The sequence below is a fragment of the Nomascus leucogenys genome, chromosome 5 (assembly GCF_006542625.1).
Source record: "Nomascus leucogenys isolate Asia chromosome 5, Asia_NLE_v1, whole genome shotgun sequence".
NCBI classification, from domain to species: Eukaryota; Metazoa; Chordata; class Mammalia; order Primates; family Hylobatidae; genus Nomascus; species Nomascus leucogenys.
The window spans coordinates 29,305,573-29,328,823 of NC_044385.1; the positions used below are offsets into that span (position 1 = coordinate 29,305,573).

Consider the following 23,251-nt stretch of genomic DNA (forward strand, 5'->3'; position numbering starts at 1 on the left):
ACAGTGATTAATAGATAATGTCTTTTTAATAGGTTCCTTTTTTTCCCCCAGTTTTGTAATTTATTTGTTGAAGAAACAGATCATTTGGCCTATAACATTTCCCAGAGTCTGGATTTCGCTGGCCAGCAATTTTAAATTTAAAGCTTTTATGGTCAATAAATCACATTTCCTGTCCCTCTGTGCTATCATTGGATCCAACCCCCAAATCATATGCAATAAGTTTAGTGTTATTCTCTTCAGATGCAAGAAACAAAGATTCCCTCAGCCTACCTCTAGCAGGAAGTTTTATTGTTAAGGATACACATGGGATAGGATTAAAGGATATAGGAACCTCAAATGTTGAGTTAACTTCCAAGGATTCCAGGAAAATCTAAGCATCGCGTAAAAAACAGAAACCTCACAAAAGCCCAGCTTTTTGGAAACCAACTGTAGTTCAGAGCCATGCAGGATCTCACACAGCCCCGGCATCCAGATTATCTCTTTGCTCCCTTGGCAGCAGAGACTGGCAAACGTTCTCTATTTGAGAGTGCCTGTGTTTCTGCTCCCACACCCACTAGTCTGTGTCTGTTGCGTCTGTGTGTCTCAAGTTCAACAGTCTGAGGGGTTTCTAATTGGTCTAGTCAGTCGTTATTTCTCAGGGCAGAGCTTTTATGCTGAACTATTTCACACAATTTACACTTCAAACCATTCGTCATCCTACTTACATGTTAGTCGCCCTTAATTTGGGTACCCAACACTGGTCTCATCATTTGTGACCCGGGTGATGGGGTCAGAATATGGATACTTCAGGGGAACCATTTATGGCACTGTTGGTCACCAGGGGCTGTGATTGTGACAGACATTCTCAGAGGTAAAAGACTCAAGTTTAAGTATTTGTTTGAAAAGATATGTCTAAGAGATTTCAAATACATACACACAATAATTAATTCATGACTAGAGCTACAAAATTTTATAGTTTATTGAATCATAGCAAGTATATTTCCTACAGGATCTTCATCTGTGTTTTCCTTTCAGAACTGTTAAGTTTTAAAATGCAGATGGCTTCAGTTTCTTCTTTTGACACCTCCTAAGAGAGAGAAAACTAGAGAGATTAAGAGATTCAAGGTCACTCATCAGACGTGGAAGAATCCAGGACTCCAGGCAGTGGGGTCTTCTATTCACACTCACTTTACACCTTAATCTCAGTTTTACATTTCATCTTCTGTTTTCTAAAAACAAAACAGTAAAATGAAAAAAAAAAAAAAAGAACTTCAGAAACACGAGTTCTTAAATTCTCTATTTAAGTCTTCCTCTCTTAGCTTCAGTTCAGTTAATGTTAGGAGGTCATAGCCCCGGACTTGACTCATTTTTACCCCTGTTCTCTGCTCTCCGTCTACACTACTGCAGATCTTCATGAACAAACATGATCAAGTCTGGGTAACATAGCATTTGCAACATCCCATTTTTACAAAAAATTAAAAAATTGGCCTGGCATGAAGGCGTGTACCTGTAATCCCAGCTGCTACTCAAGAGGCCGAGGCAGGAGGATCACTTGAGCCCAGGAGTTCGAGGTTGCAGTGAGCTATGATCACGCCACTGCACTCCACCCTGGGCAACAAGTGAGACCCCGTCTCTCTGAAAAAAACAAAAATAAACAAAAAACCATAAACAAAAAAGCCAATCTTGATTATGTTTGCCACTAGACCCATGGAATATCTAGCAAATCTGCCTACATTACGGAAAAACACAGCAAAGCATCTTCATACAGGTAGGTGGGGTGGTTATAACATTTTTAATCAAAGACAATTTAACCAAGAGAAGGATGCTGAAGATACCTTTATTCTTTTCTCTTTGCCAAGTCACTATGCCAAAATTTAAAAGGGTTATAAGTTCACATGATGCCAAACTGAATGACAAAATTTAATAATTTTTCTTATTAAACTAAAATTTTAACTCCTAACAGGCAAGATATAACTTATATGCTTAATTATTACTCTCCCCTCATAGAACTTTTTTTCCGTACACAGTTGCTAAGATCTTATTCCCTCTGGAAAAAAGACGATGGCATTTAACCCCTTCCCCAATCCAGGTGCTAACTATACTTATTTTTCATTTCATTTATTTATTTGTTTTAGCTGAGTTGTTCATATGCCAAGTTCCTACAAAAAAGGAGAAAAAGTACATTGTTTTTCAAACCTAACAAATAATTTAATTAAAACTCATCTTATTGGGCCTCAAAATTGAACCACTTTTTAGCAGAAAGACAGCCTGGACCAAAGCCCATTTTGCAAAGACAAACTGGAGGAAGTTGAGAAGCCTGTAATGCAGGAAAACTCACATTGATGCCAGACTGAATCGGGTACATTATCCAGTTCATAAAATTACAACCAATGATTTTAACCTTATCTTGCTAATTTTTCTCCACAACAATATTTAAAGAGACTCCGCCTGGAAAGATAAATGGAGCTAAAAGGATGGCAAACCACTCTTGACAGGACACAGCACATTGTGATTTAGACCAAACTGCTTTTGGGAAACTATTGAAAGTTACAAATAGTGACCATTTAAAAAGACAAATTAAAGACACTAAAAGGAGTAATGTTATCCTAGTCAGACAGTAGATTTTAAAATATGTGGGTGTTTAAAATCTAGTTCTGTGTATTTTTCAGTGGTTTAAATCTTAGAGCATTAATGATAACAGCTAGGTACAGGCAGTGTTTACCTAAACTTAGACATGCTAAAAGAAAGAAAGATTAATTTGATAAAGGCATCACTATTTCTAATCGGACTGATGGGAAAATGTAGTATTGGGTGTAAAAGGCAATGTCGGGTGAATTATAGTGAAGTGATGAACTACCTTGAAGCTGAAGCAATCAAATAGATAGCTCTAAAAATTACTACGGCATCTTTATTCAACAGTTTGGTGCAAGTGTCCCCATCTTGGCCTTTTTTTACAAAGAGCAGAAGCACTTTGTTGTATTTGGTGAAATTAAATCTTAATAGGAGAGCCTCAGCTAAGGCTGCTGCCCTTCACTTACCAAAATTAAACACTAGACATTCATTTCCTATCAAAGAAAAGGAGATGACGTTTTTATAATATTGTCAATTCACAAAATTGTTAAAAATTGAAAAGAAGAGTTGGCAAACATTAAAAAAATCCATAACATATTTGTGCCTTTGCATTGCACATTCCTTTTAATTAAAAATAATCTACGGCATTTGTTACTCATCTTTGTCTTTCTGTATAAATAATTTAGCAAGTAATTATTTCATCTTCAGAAAAAAAGATAATTGCCTCTAAATTATTATGATTAAATAGAATAAAGTCAAGATGTTTTTGTAATTGATAGAGTAGAGCAAACAGTCCCTATTGGAGTGTTTTGTTTTAATACTTGGCTTTCGTCTGGTTGCATTAAAACATCAAAAAATAGAACTAAAAAGAAGTATCCCACAAAAAGTACTCATAATCTTACCACCCAGAGATAACCACCACTAACAGTTTTGCAACATACAAATGTGTGTGCAAGTGTGTTTTTATACATACACACATGTATATATGTATACACACATATGCACATATGTATGTATACACACACACATATATATATTTAAGTGAAATAAGATTACACAGCATACTTTGAATCCAGTCTTCTTTTCCTGGAAATATATTGTAGGCATTTTAAAAAACTAATGGGTAAAGACATATAACATTTTACTGTCTGCATAGTACTGCCTTATATGTGTTTTATTATTTAACTAACATATATTAATGAGTGTTCAAGTTATTTTCAATCTTTCATTATCATAAACAGGACTGACATATCTTTGAGTTAAAAGCTGAAGTCACACACAAATATGAGACATTTTATTTACATTACTTCATACTCTGGCTCTCAAATACCAGATAAATGCTCCAATGGGTAATGATACTTTATAAACTGTTGAAACAGCAATTCCACTTGGTATTATATACATATATTCTACTAGCTCAGAATATTTCTTTTTTATTTGTTTTGAGACGGAGTCTCGCTCTGTCGCCCAGGCTGGAGTGCAGTGGTGCGATCTCGGCTCACTGCAAGCTCCGCCTCCCGGGTTCACGCCATTCTCCTGCCTCAGCCTCTCCCAGTAGCTGGGACTACAGGCGCCCGCCACCACGCCGGGCTAATTTTTTTGTATTTTTAGTAGAGACGGGGTTTCACCGTGGTCTCGGTCTCCTGATCTCGTGATCCGCCCGCCTCAGCCTCCCAAAGTGCTGGGATTACAAGCGTGAGCCACCGCACCTGGCCTGCTCAGAATATTTCATATTTCCCCTCATGTATTCCTTCAGAGTAGCTAAAAGGTAGACATTGGTATCTGCATTTAACATATTAACTTCCAAATTGAACCACTCAGTGGGTAGAGAGGAAAGAGTAACATAAAATCGAAGGAACTTTGCGTTGAATCTACCCTGTGCTCTTTCTAACAGCCTCGTGCTTTCTCCTTGGTTCTTGAGCTGAGAGGATAGCTGGGGGATTCTTTTTTTTTTCTTTTTTTTTTTTGAGACAGAGTCTCGCTCTGTCACCCAGGCTGGAGTGCAGTGGCGCGATCTCGGCTCACTGCAAGCTCCACCTCCCAGGTTCACGCCATTCTCCTGCCTCAGCCTCTCCGAGTAGCTGGGACTACAGGCGCCCGCCACCACGCCCGGCTAATTTTTTGTATTTTTAGTAGAGACGGGGTTTCACCGTGGTCTCGATCTCCTGACCTCGTGATTCGCTCGCCTCGGCCTCCCAAAGTGCTGGGATTACAAGCGTGAGCCACCGCGCCCGGCCCAATACATTCTTTAAATTTGGCTGAAAATGTCACAATAGCTCTTACTAGACACACTTCGATTGTAACCACTGCTCTATTCTAAAATGCCTTAGAAATTGAATACAGTATTCATTGAAGGCTTATTTTTTGTTGTTGAATTTTATATGGTTATCTTTGTTCTTATATATCTTCTAAACATTGATAATCAGAATTCTATATTCCATTTCTTTGGTATTGTAAGATATTTCATACCTCAAATAATGTACATTATGCAGTATAATATTTGAAATGATACTGTATCAACACAGCACTGAGAAAAGTATTTTGGCTTTGGAGCACCAACAGTATTTTTTCACTGTATTGTGTAAAACTATTTATTGTATTAGTTAAAGATAAAGGGTATTTAAGGGCCAGGCATGGTGGCTCACCCCTGTAATCTGGCACTTTGGGAGGCCACGGAGGGCAGATCACTTGAGGTCAGGAGTTCCAGACCAGCCTGGCCACCATGGTGAAACCCCATCTCTACTAAAAATACTAAATATACAAAAATTAGCCAGGTGTGATGGCACTGGCACTGCCTGCAGTCCCAAACACTCCGAAGGCTGAGGCAGGAGAATCACTTGAACCCGGGAGGTGGAGTTTGCAGTGAGCCAAGATCACGCCACTGCACTCCAGCCTGGGCAACAGAGCAAGACTCTGTCTCAAAAAAAAAAAAAAAAAGAGTATTTTAGATTTTTAATGTTCTATTTCTTAATGTATTTTTGGCTCATTTTGGAGATCTGAAAAGTAAAATTCATGATCTTTTAAACGTTGAAAACCATTACACTATAATGAAAGAAATTCATGGAGTCTTATTACATATAAATATTATTATAGCATGGTTTTTAAAATGCTTGATAAGTCAACCCCATTTGATTTTTTAAGTGTTATTCAATATACTTTTTGAATTACTTCTTAGCAAAAAGTCATACCTTTATACAATCTGTCCAGCTTTTGAGTATAATTTTCCATACTTTGAGAAGAGCTCAAATGATGGTAATACAGTCTGGAAATCCTAGGAGGAAAAAGTTCAAAGATTACCACAGAGATCTTAATGATATTATGTTATTATCATTATTGTTATTATTTAGATTAAATTGGTAGACAGATGTCTTTCAACTGCACTTCAAATTTCCTATACTCTCAAAACAAAATTAGCAGGTAAATTTTTGAAGTTTTATCAGTTGAAAATCAGGCGTACTGAATTTCCTGGCACATAGTCTTTAACAGTTACGGATGTCACCTGCAAGCAAGTCTGGGCAATGCAAACATCAGGCATATCCACCTGTCTTCAATGAGTCGCAATCTAAATTTTTTTTACCTTGGCTTCATAGGGGTTGGTACTTTGTTTTCTGCACAATAAATATTTGTTAACTGAATGAATGGAAATGGAAAGCTGATACACCCAAATCACTATCATAGTGGGCAGACTATGTTCCTTACCTCAGAAGTGATTCAAATGAATGGTAAAGGACTCCAGAAGGAAGAGGAAAGAAATCATTTTTTGTTGTGTAACCAAAGAAACAGCATTTGATTGAACATAGAAATGGATGATTTTCATGCATGTTAAAACAGTTAAAGTCATTAAAAAGGTAAGATACACTAAATCAACAATGAATGCTGTAAACAAATGACCAGACTATATAAAGGTGTATGTTTCTTCCTGGAAAGGAGGTCTATTGTTAATGAAGGTAATTTTGGCTGAGTTTTTTTTTTTTTTCTTAAGAAAACATAGGAGAAAAAGACCTATGCCCTGAGTCCAGCTCCTCAGAGGGCCCATATATAACAAACACATGTGAAAATAAATGTATTAAAGAACATGTGGACATGAGGGTGTCTCTGTCACTAGAGATCCGGTTCTCCACTCTGGTACAACAAAGCCTCTAACCTGAAATTTCTGCTTCTACAATTAATGCTTTTTCAAGCCCCAGGGAAAAGCTCCACATCTGTTGCTCTGTGTTTGTCATGGCCAAGTGACATGAAGGATGGTGGGTTGTGACAGACACTGCTTTTGAGTGCAAAGAGAATTTGAGTGATAAAATGCTTAGATAAAAGGCAAATTAATTAATATTAATGAAATCTTCTTGGATAGCATAAATGCAATAAAATTTTACATAATGAAATATCATTTTCCTGTGGGGCTGAGCATCTATATTCTTGCCTTCTTTTTGTTACAAATTACAATTCCGGAGGTAATCAGAAATCAACACAGTATTTGCAACAATGCACGTGACATCTTTACTTTTTGCAATAGTAAATTGTTCATATCACTCTTAAATTTGAACATATAGAGTTTAGACATCTGCATGAAGCATCAGTGACTTTTTATGTTGGCAACTTGATGAACACTGAAACTCAGAACTGTGAATACCTTTATTTTTATAAATATATATATATAATATTTTATTTAATTTTCAAAAAAGTAGACCTGCCTTACAAGATATGTTAAAAGAAGTTTTCAGTGAGAGGCAAATGATATAGGTTAGAAATTCAGCTCTACATAAAGAAATAAAGAGAAGGAATAAATGAAGATGAAATAAAACCTTTTATTTTTCTTATTCTTGGTTGACCTAAAAGATAACATTCTTTTTTCCAAATAATAATAATAACAATGTCATTCATGATTATTGCTTGTAGATAAGGGAAATGAATTACAGCAATGTTATAAGAAATGGAAGGAAGGAATCAGGAATAATCTGTTATAAGGTAACTGCACTACCCCTGAAGCAGTACAGTGTTATTTGAAAGTGGACTCAGATTAGTCATAAATGTATACTCCAAACTCTAGAACAATCACTACAGAAAAATTTTGATATGCTAAGAGTGAAAGAAAATTAAATCATATAAAATGTTTAAAACTAGAGAAGACTAGGAGTGGAAGACAAAAGCAAAACAAATAAGAAAATGAAGACCAAGTTACAAATTTGGTATATATTGATCCAATTATATTAATAATCACTTTAAATATGGATAGCTTAAATGCACCAATAAAAGAACAAGACTGGATAAAAAAGAAGAACCAACTATATGTCATCTACATGAAACTCACTTTTAATGTGAAAACACAGAGTAAAAGTAAAGAGGTGCAGAAAGATATACCGTGCTAACACTAATCAAAATATAGCTGTAGTAGCTATATTAATTTCAGACAAAATAGATTTCAGAATAAGGAAAATTATTAGGAATAAAGAGGAGCATTACATAGCAATAAAGTGCCTAGCAATAGAGTGTGAAAATCTATGAGGCAAAAATTGATAGAACTGCAAGGAGAAATAGACAAATTCATGATTGTAGTTGGAGACTTCAACACCCCTTTATCCATAATTGGCAGATCCAGAAAGCAGAATATAATTGAAGAGTACTACCATAAAACTGTATATAATTGACATCTAGAGACTGCTTAATCCAACAACAGCAGAATATTCATTCTTATAGAGCTCACATTGAACATTCACCAAGATAGATCACATCTTGGGCCATAAAACACAACTTAACAAATTTAAAAGAAGAGAAATCACACAACGTTTGCTGTCGGACCACAATGGAATTAAAGTAGAAATCAGTAACAGAAAGATTGCTGGAAAATCTCAAAATATTTAGCGATTAAAGAATGCATTTCTAAATAACACATGGGTCAAAGGAAAAGTCTCAAGAGAAATAAAAAATATTTTTAACTAAATAAAAATGAAAATGCAACCCATCAAATTTATGAGATGCAGCAAAAGCAGTGCCTAGAGGAAAATGGATAGCACTAAATGTGTATACTAGAAAAGAAGAAAAATCTAAAGTCAATAATCTAAGCTTCCACTTTAGAAAACTATATTAAGAAGACCAAATTAATTACAAAGTAAGCAGAAGCAAAGAAATAATAAAATCAGAGCATAAATCAATAAAATCATGAACAGGAAAATAATAGAGAAAATCAACAAAATCAAAAGCCTGCTCTTGAAATCATCAACAGAATTGATAAACTCCTAACCAGGTGAACCAAGACGAAAGAGAGAAGACACAAATTACTAATATCAGGATTGAAAAGTGGGGCATCACTTCTAATCCTATGAGTGTTAAAAAGATAAATATTATGGCCAGACATGGTGACTCATGCCTATAATCCAGCACTTCAGGAGGCCAAGGTGGGAGGGTTGCTTTAGCTCAGGAGTTCGAGACCAGCCTAGGCCACATAGTGAGACTCCATCTCCCAAAAAGTTTAAAAATTGGCTGGGTATTGTGGTGTACACCTGTAGTCCCAGCTACTTAGGAAGCTGAGGTGGGAGGATTGCTTGAGTCTGGGAGTTTGAGGTTGCAGTGAGCCACTGTTGTGCCACTGCACTCCAGGATGGGTGACAGAGTTCCTCATAATATTCCTTTATATATATACATAGCAAGACCCCTTCTCTTAAAAAATAATAAAATAAGATTATATACCTATAGAAATAAATTTTATATATATATATAGAAAATTACATATATAGAGAGGAATAAATGCATACATATAGAAAATTAGATATGGAGAATTTTTAGATATAACTTTTACATATATAATTTATATATATAATATATAAAATTTTATATATTTAAATATATTTAAATTTAAATATATAATTTTAAATATATATAAATTATATTTAATATATATTAGATATATATAAATTATATTAAATATATATTAAATATATAAAAATTATATTTAATATATATTAAATATATATAAATTTAAATATATGTAAAATTTTATATAATATAAAATTTTATATATTACATATAAAATTATGTTTTAATTATATATAAATTCATGTATAATGTAAAAATTTCTCTCTATATAATTTTCTACATATATAAATTTATACACATGTATAATTTTATTTATTTATTTTTTGAGATGGAGTCTCGCTTTGTCACCCAGGCTGGAGTGCAGTGGCATGATTTTGGCTCACTGCAACCTCCGTCTCCCTGGGCTCAGTGATTCTCCTGCCTCAGCCTCCCAAGTGGCTGGGATTACAGGCACATGTCACCACGCCTGGCTAATTTTTGTATTTTTAGTAGAAGCGGGGTTTCACCATATTGGCCAGGCTGGTCTCAAAACTCCTGACCTTGTGATCCACCTGCCTCGGCCTCCCAAAGTGCTGGGATTACAGGCATGAGCCACCGCACCTGGCTGTAATTTTATTTTATTTTATTTTTTAAGAGAAGGTGTCTTGCTATGTTGCCCAGGCTGGCCTTCAACTCCTGGGCTCAAGGGATCCTCCCACCACGGCCTCCCAAGTAGCTGGGACTACAGTTGTGTGCTACCATGCCCAGCTTTATTTTAAAAAACTGAATCAATAATAAATAAGCTTCCAAAAAGGACAAGATGGTTTCACTGGTGAATTCTACCAAATAAGGAAGAAATTATATCTATTTTCTATAATTTGTTCTAGAAAATAGAAGCACAGGAAAAACTTCCTAACTCATTCTGTTTTGTAATCTGTGAAATGGGGATACCTACCTCACAGGATTGTTGTTTAATCACAGGATTGTGATTAAACAAGACAAACTATCTGGCTCTTAACACTGGTATTTTCCTCTCTCATTCCTTAAATAATAGAAATCTATCCATATTATACCTACCATGTTCTTTCAAAAATTAAATCAATTCCATTGGCACTTACAGGAGACTAATTTTGGGGTGATAATGTGGTGAAACAGGACTTTGATGATACCATCCCATCAGTAAAACTATTTCCAATAAGCACATTCAATACATGCCTATTCATTTGTGTTAAATTATCCATGTGTAATATTGTGGGAATATAATATAATGCTAAATATAGATACAAATGAGATAAAAATAAATATAAATAGAAGTTCTAATATTTTCTTCCTTCATTTCTGTGGATCTTCTTGTGTATTTAATTTTAGACTCATGTGATATAATAAGTATCACTTAATTCTGAGTTAGACCTTCTTTTGTGCATTCAAGTAACATTTTGGTGTCTGCAATGTGTTTGACACTACGCTAGCTTCCAACCAATGGTAACCAAAACTTGGTCTTATCTAGTGTCAGACAATAGTGCAGATAGACAAGGATTGACCGCTTCAAGTACCTACCTTCTACGTCCTCCAAAACCAAATCTTTCAGAAACTCTTTATTGCTCTTATTTTTAAATCTAAAATCTCACATTCTTACATAGCTCTAGTCCACCAATAACTGTGACCTCTGGTACAGGAAGAGGTGAAGATACCATCAGCAGAGCTTTGGTTTTGGGAGAAATCTAGTGCTCATTAGCATTTGTTTAAAATTTGCCTCTGATGTGATAAAACATGTCATCCGATCGTGGGAAACTATGAGCTCAAGAAAACCACCTGCACACTTGCACAGTGTCACTTTTTAAACGGGGGTTGGGGAGCTGCTTTTCTGAAAAATAGCCTCATCAAGAAAAAACACTGGGGATGGTAATTTTAAATGCTGCCATAGCCCTTGCTTGCCAGAGCAGACAGCTTCTGCTATTAGGATGCCTAGCCAAACACAAATAATCCACTGCCAAAATGAGCTCCTTGGGACAATTTAGGAGTCTTTGGAAGTGAACGGCTCTCTGAGCTGGAATGCAGCCCGGGTCCATTTTCAAACCCAAGTCAAAATGACAAAGAGTACATTTCCTGGGCCACTCACCCCCTAAGTGTAAGATTACTTTAGGTTGGCAGCTGCACTGTTTATCTAGTTATTTAAGGCTTTTCACCAGATACTCACAACTGAGTGCTTAAATATTTCAATGTTAGTAAGCAGGACAGCGCTGTTACACCATAGGAGACAAAACTTTTGAGATTAGAGAGATAAGATGAAAATCAAGGGTTATGCACATATTTTTCAGCTAGCTTATAATGTCTTATATATTCAGCTTTAAAATATGGCAAAGATTTTTCTACTAGAGTTAGAAAAAAGGAGCATGGCAAGAACTTCTGGCTATGTATAAATACTATTTTAATCAAAAATATTTCCTTATATCCTGAACGAGACTTCAGCTAAGTCTGGTTAGCACTGGAGACTTTACAGACTCTTTAAATGAGAGTTTACAGGCAGGTTTAAAAGATCACCTGGCATTATTCCTGCAAGATCAAACTTTGCTCTCATTGCATGTAGAAAACTGTGATGACATGAGGATCTCTACAGTTCTGACAAAAGAATATACAGGAAAAAGTTGTAGGAATTATCCCCTTCTTTCTGTTCACTGTTTTCAGGAAAATATCCTCAAGTATTCAATCTTTGTTATTTGTGTTGTTCTAAAGCTCAGAGATTTAGGATTTATTATACATTCTTCAATCAAACCATTTGTACATGTTCCCAGAGAAGAAAATTTTAGCTGATGAGTTGATGTTGCATTATCAGTCTGAATCTAAACAGGAAACTAAGTTCATTTGCATATCGTGTGATGCCCAGAGTCTCACTGGTGATTGCAGGGGTCATGTGAAAACTTTCTTATTACTTCTACTTAGAAGCAGTACTACTTTGGAGTCAAGCTGCCGGGGTTTGAAATCCAGGTTTATCTTTAAGGACTCTGTGATCTTGGACAAGTTATTTAGTCTCTGCCATGCTTGTTTCCTAATTTGAAAACAGATAAAATAACATGAAAATATAAATGCATGAGTTTATTCATGTAAAGCAATTAAAACAGTGTCCAGCACATAGCAAGTACTTAACAAGTGTTAGCTATTCTCAAACTAAGAAACTCAAATATACTTTTAAAAAATTGTAGGTGAGTAATCCTAAATAGTTGCTAATCAGGCCAGGCGCGGTGGCTCAAGCCTGTAATCCCAGCACTTTGGGAGGCCGAGGCGGGTGGATCACGAGGTCAGGAGATCGAGACCATCCTGGCTAACACGGTGAAACTCTGTCTCTACTAAAAATACAAAAAATTAGCCGGGAGTGTTGGCGGGCACCTGTAGTCCGAGCTACTCGGGAGGCTGAGGCAGGAGAATGGCGTGAACCCAGGAGGCGGAGCTTGCAGTGAGCTGACATTGCGCCACTGCACTCCAGCCTGGGGGGACAGAGCAAGACTCTGTCTCAAAAAAAAAAAAAAAAAATAGTTGCTAATCAAAGGTCATTTATATTTGACTTTAGTATACACATTCCTGCTTTTATTTCAATGTGGGTATATCTAAATTGTAAACTTATCCTTGAGTTTCTACTGATTCTTTTCCTGTTTTTATATACTATATCTTCCTTCTTAATAGTTCCATCTGTTGGCCAGGTGCGGTGGCTCACGCCTGTAATGCCAGCACTTTGGGAGGTTCAGGGGGGCAGATCACGAGGTCGTCAAGAGATTGAGACCATCCTGGCCAACATGGTGAAACCCCATCTCTACTAAAAATACAAAACTTAGCTGGACGTGGTGGCACGCACCTGTAGTCTCAGTTACTTGGGAGGCTAAGGCAGGAGAATCGCTTGAACCCAGGAGGCGGAGGTTGCAGTGAGCTGAGATCATGCCAGTGCACTCCAGCCTGGCGACACAGCGAGACTCCATCTCAAAAAAAACAAAACAAAACAAAAAAAAGTTCCTCTGTCTTTCTCTTACTTAGTTCTCATATTTAGTCCTTTCCCCATCTTTATGGACTTGACAGGCCCACATGACAGATATGTAAACTGAAGGATAAATGATCGAGTTCCTTGTTTGACCAGTTCATTGTATTCAGTGGCATATGTATTAGGCCATAATAAAAGTGATACAAGATATAAAGATATATCAGAATGAAGAGATTTAATTATAGAAACAGATGTAGATATAGAAAGGCAGATGTATGTGAAAATGTGGTTTCAACTATTTAATTACAACCAAAAACACAAAAACATGTCATCTAAATAAAAGTACCTGAAATGGAACAACCAACTAGATACAATGTGTTAGTTAGAATGATCTGTAGCCTGTTAGTGGTTTTATCATAGAGCTAGTGATAGCGTGGTATGATATTCCGGCAACATTATTTTCATATACAAAGATGTGCCAATTTAAAATAGAGAAAGGCTATATGAAACTGGCACTAAAGGGAAAATTTGGCTTGCATGTGGTTAATCTGTGGGAAAATATGCTGCAAAAATATTCAGAGACAGTATCAAAATGGTTTAAGGAGAACCAAATGAAATGGGGAATAACAATTGAAACTGGGATTGTAGTATTCCTAAGTTTTCTCCTACTAGGACAGTAAGTGTTTCTTACTAGGAGAAAAACTGAATGCATCTAAATAATAAGGTACTGCAAGAAAATTCTCAAGAAGGGGAGTAACTGCTAAAAGCCAGGTTACATTTTGTTCACACTTGTATTCCCAGGATTTAGCACAGTGTCTACTACAAAGTAGGGACTTGACAAATGTTATCTAGCTGAAAGAATGACTAAATAAATGAATAAACAGATGTGGCCCTGGGGAAACTGTGAACTTGTTAAAAGTTTGAACCTTCGGGAGTAGCACATCCTTACTCTCTCACTCAACCCGGTCACTCTAGAAACCAAGTGAAGGAAACGGAAGTCGCATGTCCTGGACATCATCAGGTCCTCCCAAAGTCCACACGTGGAAATCTTTCTTTTCCCAGCTAATAGATGCTGTGCCAGGTATCTCTGTACATTCAATTACCTGGGTTTCAAAGTATTTGGGGGAATGATAGAAATCAGGAAAGAGAGAAAGAATAGAGAAAAGTTAGTGACAGATTTATCTATGGGGGAGAAGGAAGCTGTATCAGTTTTGTTTGTTGTGTTCCCAGTACCATCACAGGGCCTGAAACATATCATATTAAATCTTGTTTAAATAGAAATACAGTACTTCTCAGAGTGACCCTATTTTGAGAGGAAGATAACGCCTGGATTTATCTGTAATATGATGGTGTGTTCAATGATGACTTCTTTATAAGAACGCTGTTACTGGAGATCCTCACTATTCACAGATTCCTTATTTGAAATTTGCCAACTTGCTAAAATTTATTTGTGACCTTAAAATTAATATTCGCAGTGTTTTTGTGGATGAACTGCAACCTAACTTAATAGGCAGACAAGATTGAAAACCCAACTTAGGAGTATGTGCCTGTAACAATTGCTGAGTCTTGGCCAATCCCAGCAGCCATACTTCAACCACTCATACACTGCTGAGTGTTCAAACTGTGTTCAAGTAAGGCAAACGCTGAGCTCTAACCAATCCAGCTGTTTCTGTACCTCACTTCCGATTTCTGTATGTCACTTTACTTTTTTTGCCTATAAATTTGTTCTGACATGAGACACCCCTGGAGTCTCTCTGAATCTGCTATGATTCTGGGGGCTGCCTGATTCACGAATCCTTCATTGCTCAATTAAACTCCTTTAAATTTAGTTTGGCTGAAGTTTTTCTTTTAACAACCCTAAGTGTACCGCTGAAATTCTGCCTAGTGTTCCTTAGGTGTAATGTGGAGAACATACATGCTAGATAAGCTTCATTCACGCATGAGTTATAGTGCTATTGGCCACAAGTTCAATGCTAATGAGTCAAAATATATGTCAGTTAGGGTGTTTTTAAATGGAAGCACATATAAAACACTATTATGCACTGATTGGTTGGCAAAAATGTTGACCAAAGTCTAGCAGAAACGTAATCCTATTTTCCCTGTAGGAACAATGGTCCATTATTCACCAGTTCAGTGTCTGAGGCGACTTTATAGAATATAACCACTGCAAATAACAAGAATTGATTGCTATAAGACAGTCAAGCTCTTTCATGACACACTCACTATGGCATAAACTTGTATATTCTACCAGAATATCACAGATACAATGACTCCTGGGATACGAATAACATTGAACAAGCCACTAAATGAATGAGAACATGAATACATAAAATGAACTAATGAGTTGAAAATATTGTCTACTATTATTTAAGGGGTGAATTGTAAATAATTCTTTATGAACACTAACACTAACCATATATAGATTATAACCTGATGTTTAATAAGAAATAATTTTCATTTAAGTGTAATTTCACTGACATAAAAAATAAGGTAGTGAATAAGCGAAGCATTATAAACAGTACTCTCATGATCCTCTACTAAACCTAGATGTTCATATTACCATCAGGAATAATCATGTTTGTTAAACTAATTTCTTTCTGCTCTTTTTGAAGTATTGGTTTATAAACATTCATTTATTCATTCACTCTTTCTTTTAAAAAATATTAATCAAGTGCCTATTACAGCCACCAATTTGTCACTGTAACACTAGGATCACTTCAAGTTACCAAAACCTTATAAACTATGCCAAAAGCATTGATTTATTTGCTCTACGATTTTTTTGGGGGGGAAAGTTTTCCAACATCTGAAACCTGTTAATGCATTCCGGATTTGCAATGCAGAATGTAGGGCCACAGCATCAAGCAATGAAACAGCATGCCTTTTCTCTGTAGGTGGCAAGAGAAGGGCACCATAGCTTTGCATATGGAAACAGTTCTGCTAATTTCACTTCTTTCAAGAGGCACTGTCAAATCCTGATGTTGTCATCACACAACATGCATTGATTTCATCACAGCCCCCAAGGAAGAAGTATATAATAGTCCAGCCAGTGAATGATACCTAGCCCATAATTTCTAATTCCCATTGATGTATTTATATTCTTTAGGCAGCAATGCCCAAGAGAGACATTGCAGAAATAAAGAGAACTATTAATAATGATTACCTATGTCTTTCATTGATACCACAAATAGTATCTAAGGTTAAAAAGTAATTAGAAAAAATTTACATAGAAATAACACTTGATGCATTGTCTGGGCAAGTGGCAGCTGGCAATTTTTTTAAAGATGGCAATAACTAACTTTTGTCAATGTCAGGTATTCTTTTCATAACTGTGGGCTCTGGTGAGGAAAAGTGATCCTTCTCCAAAAGGAGAACTAACAGGGTACATGTTTCATTCATTTTTCTTGAAATTGTTCACGTTTAAGTGTTTTGATGGGATTTATTATTATTTCTTGGTTAGCTGGAGGGGAGGCCGTTGCATAACATATCTTGTTCGTTTTTTAATTACCTCCTGAAAAGGCAAATACTCCTGAAACAATAAGCTGGCTAATTTAAGAGGCATAGCTAACAAATGAAGGGCAACTTTAGACTTATCTTAAAGTCTTTAAATGTGTAAATCATAGCCTTCGAATCAACTAGTCATCAAATCTCAAAATAAAAAGCAATATTGTCTTGTCTTCATAAAAGGCAGTTTATCTCCTTCTGTATATCATTTTCATCAAACAGTGTTTTCTACTTGTTGGTTTACTCTTTTACTGTGAGAATGTGTTTGATAATGTGTGGTATAAAAATCAAGAAATTATTCTCACAGCAGGGAGTCTGCTAACAACACCATTTTAATCTTATCCTTCAAGCAGTCACAGAAAACATATTAATTGCAGTTTAATTTATGCAACAAATATTTCATTTTAATTATGCTTAATTTTTGTCAAGCTATAAAAATGTCAATAGTTCTGTCACAGTTTTTTCTTACAAGATTTTTTAAATGAAAGAATTAAAATCAAGTGCTGTTTCTAAAAGAAATTATGAAAGATTTCTAATTACTGCTTATGTTTTTGAAAAATTGCTAATCTAGTAGCCCCAAAATAACATCTGGGAACATGTGAACCTGGAGCTTTCTTACTCAATATTTATAATTCTTAATAGTATACATGCATCATTAATATAATGGAATTCTCACAGGAAAGATTTTTTTGTAATTATAGGATATATCAATAACTGTCATTGAATGGTGCATTTTCTCTATAGAAGTGTTTTTGTTAATTCCTCTCAGGAAAACCGAGACAAGAATAAGTGAAACTGATTGCTGCTGACACACCACACTGAAGAATATTCACCATTAACAGAAGTAAAAAGAATAATGTCAAACCACCAAAGCCGAACAGCATTAATTATATTCAGCAAATATTTATTAAGTTCTTAGTAGGTGCAAATCCTACCCAAACATTAAGTCTCAAGTAAAAATGCTACTTCCTCGAGGAAATCCTTCTCTCTTCAGATGTAAATTAAATTTCCCTACCCTGAATGCCTATGGTGCATAATCATACCTTTCTCACAGTCCTTTTATATTTTTTTTGTTTTGCATCACAGTAATTCCCCCTGCAAGTTTCATCTCATCCACTAGATGGTAAGGTTCCTGGGGGAAGAATTCAGGCTTTTGTGTTTATATCCTACATCTACCACATTCAAATATACATAAAAATGAAAACTATATGTATGAATAAAATATTCTGGAGGGGTAGATGGCTTTGTCGGGTGAGCGGGTGGAGGTGTTCCTGTGGCTGGACATGATTGGCGATTCGCAGCGTCCTCGTATCTGTTAACAGGTCAAAATGCAGATCTTCGTGAAGACCCTGACTGGCAAGACCATCACCCTTGAGGTGGAGCCCAGTGACACCATCGAAAATGTGAAGGCCAATATCCAGGATAAGGAAGGCATCCTCCCCGACCAGCAGAGGCTCATCTTTGCAGGCATGCAGCTAGAAGATGGCTGCACTCTTTCTGATTACAACATCCAGAAAGAGTCGACCCTGCACCTGGTTCAGCGTCTGAGACGTGGCTGTTAATTCTTCAGCCTTGCATTTGCAGTGCCCAGTGACGGCATTATGCTGCAATATAGCCATCTGCCCCCACTTAAGTTTAGAAATTACAAGTTTCAGTAATAGTTGAACCTGTCCAAAATGTTAATAAAGGTTTTGTTGCATGGTAGCATTAAAAAAATTCTGGATGTTATACTTTTGGAAAAACATTATTTCAAAAGTCCTTCTATAAAAGTTGTATACAACTGTACTATGAAATTATTCATTAGAAGACTTCTAGTTTTAGGATGGTGGTGAATTTCTTGCCCTGTCTCATCCTCTCAGAAATGCATCCCACCTCCCCGCGTTCAAAAAAATGTGGACTATTGTAAACATCCAGTAAGCTACATATTCAGTGAAACCAGCAGACAGCAGCGACCCCAAATTATAACTTATATTGGGAAACAGACAGGGAGTGGTACTAGACTTACAAGGAATGAAGAACAGTGACCTTTTCAGAGGGGGACACCAATGACATCCCATCCTATTTTTCCTACTTAAACCCAGAAACCCTCAGGCATTGGAATCTTCAGATATCTCAGAATGCATAGATGATGCACAGGGCTTGGTTAAAAGCCTACATAAAATACACTCTCCAAGCTCCCTCCAGGTTCTAACACTCCACGAAAATCTTCTTCCCCTCCTCCCCTCAGGTTCAGGAGGTTTATAATCTGGGAGATTTGGGCGGATGGGTGAGCAGCAGGCACCAGGCACAAGGTATGACACTATACTGAAAATTAAGTGAAAGGCTTCATACTGAATGGTGAGAACAGCATCCTACTCACCACCTCAATTACCACTTCCCAGAATACTTGCACACCTGGCAAGAGATTAGAGAAATTTTGTTGGAAACACTTAATGGCCATAGGTAGTGGCCCATCCGCAGAAAGTCACTTCTACAGAAAAAACCACCAGTCAACCTGGCTCAGGCAGGACAATGAATTCAACTAACATTTCTGTGCCTTATTTTAAAATATGAATAAAACGGCAAAAGATCAACAGATGTCTGAGGAAAGCATCTAACATAAAAGATGGAGAGAGAGAGAAGTAAACAAAAAACCAATTTGGATGAAGTTGAGATGATGCTAAAAGCAGAACCAAGCATCACTAAAATCTAAAATAAACTTTCTAAGAGGCATTAGAAAGGATATTGCATCCATTAAACAAGTACAAGCTGCTATTTCAAAAAGAAAAAAGCTTTAGTGAAGTAAAAATATGAGAGCAGAAAACACAAGTTGATAGAAAAACTGGAATTTAATACCAAAGAACTCTCCTAGAAAGTAAAACAAAAGGACAATAAAATAGAAATAGGGAAAATAAAATTCAAAAAGAAGTTGAAGAGCCATTAGAGAATTTGATTTCTGACTAGAGGAGCTCCAGTAAAAAAGATCTGAGAAAACAAAGAAAAAAGAATTAGGAAAGAAAAAATGCAAAGAAAATTTTTCACAAAGCAGAATGACAGATAACAATGGCTTAAAACAGAATAGAAATAACGTTTAACATACAATTACACATCAAAATAATTTATCAATTACATGTAGCATGAAATTCTCAGACAGAAAGATTATATTGAAAGATTTTACAGGGTGTGGAGAAACTTCGACAAGAGATGTGAAGAAAATTATGCAAATGGAGAAAAAGGTAAGTAATAACTCCAGGGAATATAAAAAGTTATACAGAAGAAACATCATCATGGAATATTTATTGGTTTAATAAGAAACAATCTTTACATAGTAAAAAAAAGTAAAAGCTGAATATTTGCTTACTCAAGACATATATTCTAAGAAAACATGGAGATGATACTGTAAGAGAACTAAATCCTCATCTACCATAGTTGAAGGTCAATGGCTAACATAGAAATTGATAAATCAAGAGATAGCCTATTTTTTGGAAGGTGAAAGAGCTGAAAGTGGTGGCCTCTGAAAAGGAGGACTGGACATGTAGGGAAAGAGTGAGTTAGCAGTCTGCCACTTTTCATTACAAATCTTTGAACATGTTTTTCTTTATGCATGTTTTAACTTTTATATCAATAAAGTAAAAAATAAGTGCACCAAATATTTACTGTTCTTAGAATTATGTTTCCTTTCTACTTGGACACTTATTTATCAACTGTATTCCTCTTGGAAATGTATGTCCTTTTTTTTTTTTTTTTTTGAGACAGGGTCTCACTCTGTTGCACAGGCTGGAGAGCAGTAGTAGGATCGATCAAGGCTCACTGCAGCCTCAACTTCCCATGCTCAAACAATTCTCCCACCTCGGCCTCCCACATAGCTAGGACTATAGGTGTGTGCCACCGTGCCCAACTAATTTTTTTATTTTTTGTAGGGATGGGGTCTCACTGAACTCCTGGGTTCAAGAGATCTGCTCGCCTCTGCCTCCCAGTGGGCTGGAATTACGGGCACCTGGCCTGATGTCCTATTTTTAAAGTCATGTATACAAAATATGTAGTTACATTTATCTTAAATACCTAAATATGTGGTTTCTCTTGTGTTATTAATTTTTAACTACATCTGAACATTTTTACATTTCCCATATGCAAGTCCAGATATTAAAACATATTAGAATGCAGATAAGATAGTCAATGGAAATTAGTATACTTTAATACTAACCCCCTCTACAAGCTTTGGGAAAATTATGTACACATTTACTAATCTATGCACAATATTTAATGTCTATATTTCAACCAAAATTATTCTAAAAGCTCTATTTTCTGAACCAGTGTCCTTTCCCCCAACTAAATCAAATTAAGAAAGCAATGTGAATTTCCTCACAAGCTGTTTCATACTTGGATGCCCTTGAACTTTACTGAATCTGAAATAAAAGACATGTGTAGATAAACTTTGGTTTTCAAAATCCTAAGGAATGTCTATGTGTTATTACCATTCAAAGCACACATAAATATAACTAATTTATTTAGACTTTATAAATGAAAGTCAACTGCAAGAATATGATTTAATACATACAAAAATTTAGTCTTAATATTTAATACATTATTTCATTATTTTTTGAACGATATAAAAAATAAAGATTGAGAGGATAGAGCAATTTAAATGATTGTTGCCTCCTTAAAACTCTATGATAGACATAGTCACACAATTTAGGAGACAAATAATTTCTTGAATAAAGTGAAATTCAACTGTGTATGTATTGTCTTGACTTACACTACTTTTGTTCTGCAAATAAGAATTTACCAGAAATAAAATAAAGAGCAAGTATATTTTTGCTGACCAATGTATAATAACTGCTGATTAGTTGATATCACTTTTTAAATTGCACTTGTAAAACTAAATAATTAATGTTATATTCTTAGTAAATGAATTAAATGTAAGTTGCTACACTTCAGAAACTTTGACCTGTTAAGTAAATTAACCACTCTTATAACGTTGCTTAAACTATTATCTTATTTAATAAAGCCGTTTTTATAAAAACATAAAAGTAATTCAATAAAAGAATAAATAAATCAGGTACAAAAGTAGCAAGTGTATATAACATGAAGTTTTGATGTGGACAGGCAAAAATAGTTTACTAGAGCATTAACATGTTCTTCTATCCATTAGCAGCTTGAAGATAAACATGAATTACTAGTAGGAAAAGTCTTTCAATTAAGCTTGATAGGCTAAAAGTGCTTGAAAGGAATGAAAATCCCCCATAGGTAATTCATATCATCTTTATTAACAAATAAGAGGTAGAATGTTCTTGACTTTATCTAATTTTACTAAGTAAAATGTTGACAAATATATATTCACTTAAGAAAGGAAAAGACATGTAAGAATTGTTTCATATTGAAATCACATTGAAACTTCATCACGAACATATTAATATGCTAGACTGAAATAATTATGAGTTGTAGATTTCTTTTATGAAAACATTCTTCAGCAATGTAGGTTAGGATATTAATGCATAATGCTTTATATATCCCTTATGTTGACATATTTTTACCTAATATAGATTACGATATAGGTGTTAACTGCCATTAATGATATATCTAGAATCCCATCAGTTTCCAAGAGCTTGGATATTAATGGTAAAGCATTTCAATTAGTTTTGTCTGCTCTCCAGCTATATGGGTAGGGCCTATCCAAATTTTCAAAACTGTTAGTCTGTTAATGTGATTTAGTACATATTACCTCACAATGTTCCATTAAGTTCTTTTCTATCATAGAGGCTAGTTAATTGGGCTAGCAGAAGAATTTCCTCTTCCAAGAAATCTTATATTAATGTTTAGACCCCTAAAACACTCTTTTCCATCTTTAATAAGCACATGGAAGAACTGGCAGAGGAGAGTTGGGGGAAATTGTAAACAACTACTACTAACGTCTATGTGTTTATGGGTAGAACTGAAAAAGTGATCAAATAATTATCTCCACTACCAGAGGATCTGATACTCACACAATTAATTATACCAGCAAGTCTTTTGATGCTTTACAATGGAAGATAATTCTTAGTCTAAGTAAACTGCTCTGGAACTTCTCCTTACTTTCTTTTGACCCCATCACAAGCATTAAAATTGAATTTCTTTTAGGGCACATTTTTTTAAGAGAAATTTTAATCTCTTCAAGAAAGTTCAGGATAACGAATGAAAAACATAAACTTGCTGAGCTGCAGAAACCAAGCAGTAGTCTGAGTTTTACACAGGTCAAGCAACCCACTCTCACAGAGACTCACTACATGCAGGGTCTCTGTGCCATGCAGAGAGCTGTAAAGGCAGTACCAGTTAGAACTATAATTTCCCATCTCTTCCATCAATTATTCGTGTTGGAGAACTAGGAAATGGGGCAAGTGAGTTGGGCTGCCTTCCACCTGGAGCCTAGAAAGAGGCTTCGATCCAAAGAGACAGAAGGGCTAAAACCACAGGCCTTCTATGTTGGCAAAT

General features: G+C 35.6%; 1 protein-coding gene across 1 annotated transcript in view; it reads right to left on the minus strand.

Moving 5' to 3' along the window:
• Positions 1–942: 942 nt before the first annotated feature.
• Positions 943–23,251, minus strand: part of SPATA17 (spermatogenesis associated 17) — a 235,765-nt gene continuing 213,456 nt past the window's right edge. Inside the window, exons 10-11 of the mRNA XM_030812868.1 lie at positions 5,739–5,821; positions 943–1,063 (exon numbers count right to left, since the gene is read on the minus strand). Of these exons, the coding sequence (XP_030668728.1) occupies positions 5,741–5,821 (81 nt within the window). The 3' untranslated portion in view covers positions 943–1,063; positions 5,739–5,740. The remainder of the gene's footprint in view (positions 1,064–5,738; positions 5,822–23,251) is intronic.